Raw genomic sequence first — 11203 nt, 5'->3', positions numbered from 1 at the left:
ACTCAAATCTTGGATTTCTTAGGTAAATGTAAAAATATATATTTACTCAAATAACAACGACACTATCTAGTTTAAAACATTATTTCTGTAGAAGGAATGAACGCAATATATCCATAGAAAAATTGTTACAATGATTGAAGGATATATAATTTAATTTATGTAAATCAATGGTAAGAAGTTTAGATGTTAGGGCCAAAACCCTAATTGACATTACAATACATATTCATAAGTATAATAATAAAAAGAAAAGAAAAAAAACAAAGAAAGGAAGTTACAAATGGAAGAGATTAACCAAAGTGAGGTTTAAGTTAATGTGAAATGGATGCTTCCTTCCTTCCTACATCCCCATACTTTAAGAAGAAAAGAAAAAGAAAACATTGCATAATCAATAAACCACAGTTTTCTCAAATTCGGTCTTCCCGAAGTCCATCTCATCAACGCCATGGCTTCCACTCCCTTTGTACTTGTACCACTTGGAACACAGCACGAAGTACCCCAAATTCACAGCTTCCAATCCCGATACCAAGAAATAGAAGTAATCCAACCGACCCTCGTTCAGATCTTCCGGCAACCAGTTTCCGGCGCTGACGCGGTGAACCACCGTCACCATAAACCCACTTAAATAATTCGAAAGTGCAAGACCCACAAATGACAACGACCCCCCAATGCTTCTCATGTTCTCAGGAAACTCCTTGTAGTAAAATTCGACTTGGGCAATCACGGTGAACGCCTCCGACAACCCAATCAGCGTCAACTGAGGGACCAACCAGAGCGCCGACATGGAAGAGACTGAACCCCTTCTCCCTGTTTCTTCGCACAATGGCTGTGTAAGGGCTAAATTCCTCCTCTTTTGTTCCACTAATGCTGAGATAAACATTGTTACAATGGCGATTCCCATTCCGAGCCCCATCTTTTGTAGGAGCGTAATGCCGCCTTCTCTGGCGGTGATTCGGCGCAGAGAAGGGACTAAGATTCGATCGTAGAAAGGGATCCAGATGGTGAGCCCAATCATGGTGAAGATTGTGTAAGAAGCGGCTGGGATTTTGAAATAATGGGTGTTCCCAAAGAATAAACGCCTATCGGATTGTAGGGCTTGAAATACAACGTATGTTTGTTGCTGTGTGGTAGCGACATGGTAGATTATGGCTGCACCCCAGATTGGTATTACTCTCACTAAGCATTTTACTTCTTCTACTTGTTGTGTGCTGCACAGTGTCCATGGATCGGCTGCTGATCCATCTGATTTGAATTTGTCTTCTGGGGTTATGATTGCTGCCTTGTCTAGGAAGCTGCAAGCAATAAAAGGGTTTTGTTTTAGCTTTCAAGGTTTGGTTGAAGACTTAAAAGCTTTGAAAGTGGAAGTCTACCTGAATTGATCTGTGCAAGGAAGCTTGGAATTGATGGAGTTTGGGGGAATGTGGTTAAAAAGAGATGGCCATTGCTGGTCTGGCAATGGCAATTGTCTTTTCTTGAAAGCAGCCATCAGAACTCGCATTACACTTGTGAAAGGACTCCCATCGGGTTCTAATTTGACATAAATCCAGGAACCCATGAAGAAAAGTGCACAGGATAGGAACATGAGGAAAGCAGGAATGGCTAATCCCCAAGCCCAGCTCACTTCAGTTTGGACATATACAATGATGGTTAAAGATATCATCATGGCAAATGTGAAGGTGAAGTAGTACCAGTTGAAGAAACTGTTTATTCCTAACTTCCCCGAGGCTGTGTTGGGATTGAATTGGTCTGCTCCAAAAGCCAAGTTGCAGGGTCTGATTCCACCAGCTCCAATTACAAGCAGTCCTAATCCAAATAACAGAAATGCAATCTGCCATGGTGTTGGCTCTAGGCAAGGCCCGCCTGCACTGCCCTTTCCACAATCTGGTGGGTGCAACTTCTCTATTGTTGCTGTCAGTGTTAGTACAACCATCCCCTGTGTGAGTGATCAGTGACATGAAAACAACCAATTTAGCGAATTAGCCAATTTAGGGAATGTGTATATATATGTGTGTGTGTTCCATGTTATAAAGGACTCAAACATCCCCTGTGTGAGTGATCAGTGACATGAAAACAACCAATTTAGCGAATTTGCCAATTTAGGGAATGTGTATATATATATGTGTGTGTTCCATGTTATAAAGGACTCGTTCAGACTGACTTTCTAAGTGCATTTAAAATCTCATTCCAAATGGATGATAATTTAATTTATGCATGTATACATGTGCATGGGGTTTCTGAGTAAGCTGGCATTTTGTGTGTTTTATAAGAGAAACTCAAACAAATAGGAGCAGCCGTACCAATAATGAAGCAATGGAGGCATATCCTAAGGTCTTGTAACGTCCAAAATAAGTGTCACAAAGAAATGCTCCAAACAAAGTGGAAAAGTTGGTGCTGCCATGGAAAATGTTCATAAGAGTTGTGGCAGTGATATTTTTCATGTGAAATACATCTGTCAAATACACCAAAAGGTTTGAAGAAGTGCCTGTAGTCCCTAGCTTCTCAAAAGTTTCATTCCCTAAATCAACAAACCCACATATTAATTAACATTACAAATATCAAAACAAAACAAAAATGGAAGCTTGATTTGTGTTTTTTATTGACTTATCTTACGAACCTACTACAAATGGCATGGCCTTGACTCCTTTATAATTGACCTTAGGCTCATCAAGATTGTGAACATCTTCATTATTTCTTTCCATGGTACTTCCTCGGAACCACTCTGATCTTATTATCCTTTTCTACACGAGCCCTTTTATACTTTGATCCACTACATAGTTTACTTATGCTTTCAATATTGCATTTGCTTCTTTGGTTCAACAGGTTGTCAAATTTGAATGTGCTGTATCAGCATATGAAGTGTTGGATCGAGATAACTACTTTTTGTTAGCTTTCGAAGATTTGTGATGTGTCTTTCCCTGAATAGTAATAAGGACAAAGATGTAATGAGAAAGTGAAACGTGTGCAGGATGATCAAAGTTGTTTAATTAATATAGCTCAAATAGATATCAGGGGAGGGATATGAAATCTCACACATTAATTCTCAAATAGAGTCAATTCTGATCTCGTCTTTTGGGTTTAACTAACTTGTTAATTAGTTTAAGTTCATTGTATCATAGATTTATGAAATTGAGTTCCCTTTAGTATTAGCTCTCTTGTTTTTCAAATACTAAACATTATATTTGGTATTTGAAACTCATTGACGTGACTCCATAAACATAAACATAAGCATCTCTCATCTTTATTTTACAACAAAGTCTCCATTTACAAACTTTCTGCATTGTGATGTCAGCGTACCAAGCGATTGGACAAAGTATGTTGATTTGTCCTTATCGAAAATGCTGTTTTGCAGGGAAACCAATTAATACCAAAGCCCTTCACTGTGATGGAAGGTACAGCAGGCTGTGATGCTATTCCTGGCCTGAATACACAGCAATTCATTGCCTCTCAAAGTTTTGAAAGTGCTGAATTAATGAGACAGCTTTGAGTTAGTACAAAAAGCACTTGCTTTTCCTTTTTTTTTTTTTTTAAACAGTTGCATGTAGCATTCAATAAGCTCATTAAAACTGCTTATAGATTAATGATGTGTACAGTAGAATTTGAATTTGAGAGACTTCATAAATGCTTGCCTGAGTTTTGTGAAGCACATAAAATGCCATATTTCCATGAGGTTGATGGTCCCAAACAGAGAAATTGATCTAATAAAATGTCTATTATTGTATGGATTGCCCTTGTTCGTATTCACGCTTTAATAATGATCATTTATGAGATATATTTTTCTTTAGACGTTGGTTGAGGATGTTGAATTGAGTTTTGAAGTTTGGAGTTAATATGTTTATAGAGTCAATACATCTGTGGAATTAGAAAGTTTGTGTTTAGAATGAAGCGTTGTTTAGTCTGAATTTCAAAGTTTGTGTTTGAGGTGCAGAATTGAGTTATTGGATCAGAATATATTTGGTACATTTTTCTGTAATCTTAGTGGTTATTTTTGTTTGCTTAATTTTTTTTTAACACTTCAATTGTACACATATTTTCTTAAATGTTTAACACTCAATTCAAGATGTCGATTTAAACCCTTCATACATACTTTACAATTTATTTATTTTTTTATATACAATCATTATACTTGAGGTAGACAAAATACTCTTATACAAACAATAAAATTACGATATATTTTCACATTAGTGGAATATATGAGTGTTACGTTTTAAAAAAAAGGGGTAGACAATCAAGAGGTTTAGGATTTTTTTATGGAATATTATGTCAAATTGTAGGTTAGAGTTCATATATTATGTATGTATGTTGGTGTTGGGAATATGATCACGACCTCATATTTGTTAGATTAGATGATGATTATAGATATATAAGGGAGGATAATTATCACAAATGGTATAAGACCTTTTGAGTGAAACTAGAGTCATGAGGGTCTATGCCCAAAATGGATCTATGCCCAAAATGGATAATATCATACCATCATAAAGATATTTGGACGTCTATTGCCCCTAACAAGTGATATTAGAGTCTTAGGAGATGTGGTCATGGTGCTAAGCATTCGTGGTTGAGCTTTTAGACAAGAGATGGAATGTTTTTTCAAAAAGTCATTTGCATTTAAACACTTTTTATACATATTTATCAAAAGTATTTTTATATACAAGTTTATTTGATTTGGCTACATGCTCAAAGTATTTCTATTAATGTTAAATTAATATATAAGACGACTATTAAGCAGTCTGAACTAATAGTTTTCATTTTGTATTTAAAAACACTTTCATTGCCCAAGTTATATATATATATATTTGAATATATGATCAGCTGGGTTGGTCATTGGAGTTAGTTGTTGAAAATGATCGATGGAGTTGGTCATTGGAATTGATCGTCGAAGTTAGCCATCGAATGTAATAATCACATGAAGTTGGATGTTAGAGGTGATCACCAGAGAGGATTGCCAAAGGTGGTCTTCGTAAGAGGTAGTTGTTGGAGTTTGGCTAGTGGAGGTGGTCATTATAGCATGTTGCCAAAGTGAGACAACAACAGTTGACGACGGTAGTTACTGTTGCTAGAAGTTAGATATTGGAGGTAGTCACACGGTGTTGGTCCCCACGATGTTAGCCATCAGAAGTGATTTTTAGAGCATGTCGCCGGCGATGATTGTTGTCGGAATTGGTTGTCGACGATGGCCGATGAGTGGAGTCATTATAAACATTGGAGGGAGGGAGAAGAGAGCAAACATTGATTTGAGGTAAAAACACAACTTAACTCAAGTCAATGCCTCAAACGCTTCCCCGTGACTTTTCTCACCCTCAAGTCTACTGTGCCTAACTCTAGTAAAATAAGAAAGAAAAGAAAAAGGTATAGCAGGCTTAGAGAGGGGTCTTGTATGAAATGTAGAGTTAGTTTCATATGTTAAAGTCATAGCGGAGGATTGTTTAGAGATGGAACTTTGATATAATAGAATGATGTGAAACATTATTTAAACCAGTCAATCATATTATTGGATTATGCTCATTAATTGAGAGTTTGGTTTTTTTCCAAAGGATAGAAAATACAATTCAAATTGAATGTCACAATATATCACTTTCAATTAGCATGGAAAAAAGTAAAAGCATCTAAATCCAACGAGATTTCTAATTCTATCATTTGATTTGAATTATATTGGAGGAGATATTTATTTAGCTAATATGAACGCATGAACTGAAAAATAGACTTGTTGAGGACTATATGAATGCCCTCCACGTATATTGATATAATGGAGATTTGGTCCCTTCCTTATTTACTATGAATATTAGAACACTACACATTACCATGGCTGGTTCATAACTTCTTTCATTCAATTTAAGTTTGAGAGTTGACTCTTAAGATATACCACTTGGACAATAGACTCTTCATGTTTATGATTTCTATCTTGTTTTTTTAGATCCACTTTAGAAATTTATATATTGAAGGCAATTTTGGTTGTTATTGCAGAAAGGTCTTTGAAACAGAGACGTGTGTTTGAAGCTCAAAGCTGTGTGATGGGATCAAAAGATAAGACAAAGTGATCAAACAAGTTGAAGGTTGAATAATCCTATGCTTTGAAACGTCACACTTCAAAACTATCTCAAATAATAATGAATCTTTTGTTTTGTTCAGTACAGACAAAAAAATGAACCTTTTGGGTATGAACAAAAGCTTCTTAATTCTTTACTTAACAATAACCATCATTTCATCCTAATGGAGTTGTTCCTACAAATCTAGCATCAATATATCTCCAAATTAAATCAACATTTCATATGGGAGTTTTATTTAGGGAGATTGCAATGGGTGCCAAAATTGATTAGCGAAATTGCAAGTGTATCCTTGAGATTTGTCGTTTTGCAGATATAGCAAAATATTTAAATTATCATTTTCTGTCTTTTTTTTAATCCAGATTTTAATTTTTCTCAGCATTTTCTCTTCTATAAATTCAGGGACGATTTTGTTTTTGTTTTTGTGCCAGTAATGTGAACAACAATCCTATCTCTACCTTCCAGCTCTGTTTTCTAATTAATTTAATCCGTTCGTAACTATTTGATTTTTTTATTTTTTTAAAAAAATTAAGTATATTTCATCTATATTTCTTATAAAATGGTTGAGTTTTTATCCAAATTCCAAAAACAAAAATAACTTTTCGAAAACTACTTTTTCAGTTTTTAAAATTTAGCTTGATTTTTTAAACCATTAATAAAAAGTAGATAACAAATGAAGAGATTTAGAGATGATAGTAATGTCTATAGACTTAATTTTAAAAAATAAAATGGGTATCAGTTCCATAATTATTTATTTATTATTATTTTTTTTCTAGTTTCTTCTTACATGTGTTGCGATGTTTTCCTCAAATTTATTGTTTCTTAACCTAATCACTTTCAAGAAAATAATAAGGACAAATCACAGTGCAATTCTCAGGATGACGATGCTCAACTAAAAACAATGTTGGTAATCTAAATCTTGACCTCAGTTTTAAAACAATTTCAAGAACTGTGGGTAGAGCTGTTTTATTTTTTATTTTTTATTTTTGTTTTTAGCTTAATTCACCTTGTATTTCAATTTGGTTTGTGTAAAATAAAATCTTCTTTTATTATTTTCTTTCTATAAAAGATGTTTATCAATGATAATATTGATATCCTTCAATATTAATTATATCAATTTTTATCTATTATTCAAATAGTTATTTATAATTCATTTGTAACATATACTATCATTTCTCAAAGTTAATTATCGGTAACAACCCAAATGGATCGAAAGTATAGACATATACATCAATATAAAGTATATCGATGTCAAATGTATCAATAGAATAAACACGTGTATCATTGTAAAGTATATGAACATCATTTTAGTCAAATATATCATTATAAAATATATCAACCATATATTAACCAAGTGTATCAACAATATAAACATATGTATCGTTATAAACTATATTAACAATATATCACTTAAGTACATGATCTAGAAACTTGAACTTAGGTTTAATAGAGGTTGAAAGATATATTTCTTATGTATATAATATATACATAGAAATTTGAACTTAAGTTTAATACATGATCTAGCCTAGTGGTTTTGATACTATGTTAATTTTTTATGTATATATTATATAAAGAGCATAAAGTTGAGGAGGCTCGAGCACCCCTCAATCCATACTAAATCCGTCTTGATCAGTAATATAAGTATGTAGATAGTTATAAAGTACATCAACAGTATGTCAATTAAGTGCATTGACATTATAAACTAGTGCATCATTATAAAATATATGAATAGTATATCAGTAAAGTTTATTAATTTATTATAAAATATATCAGTAATATGTTAGTTAGGTATATCAATAATATAAATGGATGTATCGTTATAAGGTAGATCAACATAATATCAACAAAGTTTACCAACAATAGTACATTTTTTTTTCAAATTAATTGGTTGAAAAATATTGTAGTTACTTCAAATAAATTGGTCGGAAAACATTTTGTTTCCAAATTAAATGGGAAGAGGAAAAGTAGAAGCCAAAATGGGAATAAAATAAAAACCAAATCTTTTTAAAATTGAGCGGTGGAAAGCGTGACCATGCAGTAGAAGACATTTAGGACATTTTTCATTTTTCATTTTTTTTTTCTTTTTTTTATATATTTGTGGACTGGGCTATGGGCCTAATTCTCCTAACTCATTTTGTCATTTTTGCAAGCAGCCCTTTTATTTATTTATCAAAAGCTCATTTTAATAACTTAATTCGTAACTATTTTTATTTGGGATTATTATTATTATTATTATTTTAATGATATATGAGTAAGAATAGAATTCGAAGTTGGTAGTATAAATTTATGTCAGTCGAGCTAGACTCATGTGACTAATTTGTTCTACTTCCAATCAACTCAAGATCACCTAATAATCCTATTATAATAACAAAAAAATCTAAATACTATGAAAAGTTACTATTTCAAGATTTTCTTAATTCTAATATTAGATTGATTTCTATTTTAAAGGACTTTTATATATTGGTGATTTAAAAAAATATATAACCAAATCTAAATTGGTTCATTTATGAAAATTCAAGCTTTTAATTGATATAGTTATTAGTTTGAATTTTGAGTTGATTAACCTCCCAAAGTTAAGAGGTATAAATTGATTCAATTTTGATTATCAAAATTTATATGGTGATAAACTACATCTTTATAATATAATATACATTGATGCATGATACTGGTAGTCCTCCAAGACAAATTCACCTACAAGACAGAATCTCATATCAGTGTGATATTGTGTCAAATATACTTTGATGATTAAGTCAGTATTTAATTGTAGCAATGTCGAGCTGAGCAAGATAATATTACTTAACTTTTGAGGTGGTGGTGTTTTCCTGTTTATACCAACGTTTCCTGACACTCCTTATAATTCATGTTTGGGCTCTATAATGCCAATAACATGCGCTAACAGTAGGCTTAATTGACATTAGCTCGGGACTTCTTTGCCTTTTTCAATGGAAAATAATATTTTTGGCTCGATCATTGCAGCTTGCGAAACGTCCTTTTCCTTTTTGGGATACGTAGAACGGTGGGCTATTAGCTAATTATCCTCTAACAATAATATTAACCTTCAAAGTTCTTTACCCCATTGTACTATATATATATATATTAAAAAAAAAAAAAAACTAACAAACTATATCTGGGTTAAATAAATTTAGATTTACATAATTCACTCTTATAGAGAATTCCATAGACTTCTTAGTCATCTTTTTCACATATTGTGCTTATCAAAATCATGAGAATTTTCTTCTATCTTAGTATATTTTTGGTAAGATTTAAATCATGGTAGTTTGAGCATTATGCATATTTATTCTAACCTTTCAAACAATTAAACAATTTTAATTTTCAGATAAGGTACTGTTTGGTTATTGTTGTCAACACATATGATTGAACTTATTGACTTATCTAATTATTGAGCACACATGTTAATTCAGCTACAACTTTATTCGTTACAACTAATTTTAATAAGTAGTTGACATTTCAGATTTTTCTATTAGTTTAGATGTTGTTTAACTACTTTTCAAATAATTAAATATTCAGATTTTTCAATCAAATTTATATTTTAAATATCTATATAATATCAAATTTCATTTATCTAATCAAATTTTAAATTTATTCAATATTTGAATTGTCTTTCATTATTTTATACATATTTTTAATAAATTAATAAGATATTTTCCCATATTTTTAAAGTTTTAAATTATTTTGTATATGTTAATAGATTCAATTGTATCTATTTCATATTTAGTCACTGTTTTAGCTGACATTTTGATAATATCTGACTTGCTCTTAGTTAGTTCGTATGTCCGGAATATTAAATACAGTGTGAGTGTAGAGTTTTATTAATAACCAAGATATAAATATAAGTGGAGAGCTTGATTAATAATCGGGATATAAATATTGATTAATAACCAAATTAATCATATTATAATTTAACAGACCCAATTCCAAAACTTAAAATGAGCATCATTACGTAATTTTTCCTCTCTTTTGGAATTTGATTTTTTTTAATATTTAAATTAAATTTTGATAACTACTTCACAAATTGATTTAAAATAAATCAATCTCTTCCTTATTTTTCTCCCCCTAACTGATTCAAATTAGCTATCTTATTATATTATCTTCTTCTTATATTATTATACCATTAATTTGTCTTTTTGACAAACAAATAAGAATTCATTTTTGCAATGTTGCTATTTTTGTTATGACTCTATAACAAATTAGGCTTATTTTACAGGTTTTGTGGTTGATGGATTTATAAATACAGTGTAATTTTTTAAGCTTAATTAAAAATGGAATTATGAGTACACGGTAATTGTAAATAAACAAGCTTATTTCTTGATTTTCTCCCTCGAAATTATATTTGAATTTATATTTTATTATCTTATTATCAAATTATATTTTATCTAACTACTTAACTTATCTAATTAATCACAATAAACAAAAACTTAATTTTTCTCTCCAATTTATATTTGAATTTATCTTTTATTATTAAATTTGATTTTATCTAACTAACTTTTGATTTATCTAAATATTTGTTACAAATTCAATTGTATCTAAATATTTTTTTCATTATTTTATACATATTATTATCATATTAATTTGATCTTTTTTTGTCTTCATAGTTTTTATGAAAATATTTTTTATGTTTTCAATTTTCATATAAAAACACGCATGTTGTACTTAAAAAGAAACATATAAATGAGAACTAAACTTTAAAGGTTCGAAACATGTACGTTATATATATATATTATTCATTTGGTTAATAATAATATTATTATTGTTATTATTAATAATAAAATAAGATAACAAAAAATCTTAAATCTCATATTCTTTATCTTTTTCACTTGGCTGTCCTAAAATCTTTTTTTCTCCTTCTCAATCTCATGTCTTTAATAGTTGATTTAACAACCATTTCTCAAATTTCATCGTATTGGCTAGCTTTTGACGACTACCCTTGCCAAGTTGCCAACCTTTTTTGCTCGTAAGCATGTTTCTTGTTTTTGTTTATTTTGAACATCGCTTTCAGCAATGACATTCTGGTATTAATAATATTTAAAGTTGGCCTTCAAGATTCTACGAGAAAAATTTTCATATGGAAAGAAAATAATGAAACTCCCTAAAACTGGTTTGATGTCAAATACAATCATTATAGTAGTCAAATCGTCTTGAAATGG

The 11203-nt window shown here is 30.9% G+C and overlaps 1 protein-coding gene and 1 long non-coding RNA gene across 2 annotated transcripts; one reads left to right on the top strand and one right to left on the bottom strand.

The window, feature by feature from the left end:
• Positions 1-381: 381 nt before the first annotated feature.
• Positions 382-2914, bottom strand: LOC120070733 (protein NRT1/ PTR FAMILY 2.10-like). The gene is made up of 4 exons (XM_039022601.2): positions 2612-2914; positions 2295-2512; positions 1368-1930; positions 382-1289 (listed from the first exon to the last, which is right to left on the bottom strand). Exons 1-4 carry the CDS (start codon positions 2694-2696, stop codon positions 386-388), a joined length of 1770 nt encoding a protein of 589 aa, XP_038878529.1. The 5' UTR covers positions 2697-2914; the 3' UTR covers positions 382-385.
• LOC150037630 (uncharacterized) lies at positions 1743-3715 on the top strand. The gene is made up of 2 exons (XR_016527529.1): positions 1743-1881; positions 3347-3715. It is a non-coding gene; the product is annotated as an uncharacterized LOC150037630 (long non-coding RNA).
• The last annotated feature ends 7488 nt before the right edge of the window (positions 3716-11203 follow it).

The sequence above is a fragment of the Benincasa hispida genome, chromosome 2 (genome assembly GCF_027475165.1).
Source record: "Benincasa hispida cultivar pf3 chromosome 2, pf3_genome.v1.1, whole genome shotgun sequence".
Lineage (NCBI taxonomy): Eukaryota > Viridiplantae > Streptophyta > Magnoliopsida > Cucurbitales > Cucurbitaceae > Benincasa > Benincasa hispida.
The sequence above is the reverse complement of the archived record's forward strand: the minus strand, read 5'-3'. Positions and strand labels throughout refer to the sequence as shown.

Excerpts from the sequence above, each read along its gene's own strand:
- LOC120070733 (XM_039022601.2), bottom strand. The coding sequence starts at position 2,696 with ATGGAAAGAAATAATGAAGATGTTCACAATCTTGATGAGCCTAAGGTC. Across the intron at positions 2,513-2,611 it reads GGCCATGCCATTTGTAGTAG|GGAATGAAACTTTTGAGAAG; the intron begins GTTCGTAAGATA and ends TTGTTGATTTAG. Across the intron at positions 1,290-1,367 it reads CCTTGCACAGATCAATTCAG|CTTCCTAGACAAGGCAGCAA; the intron begins GTAGACTTCCAC and ends TATTGCTTGCAG.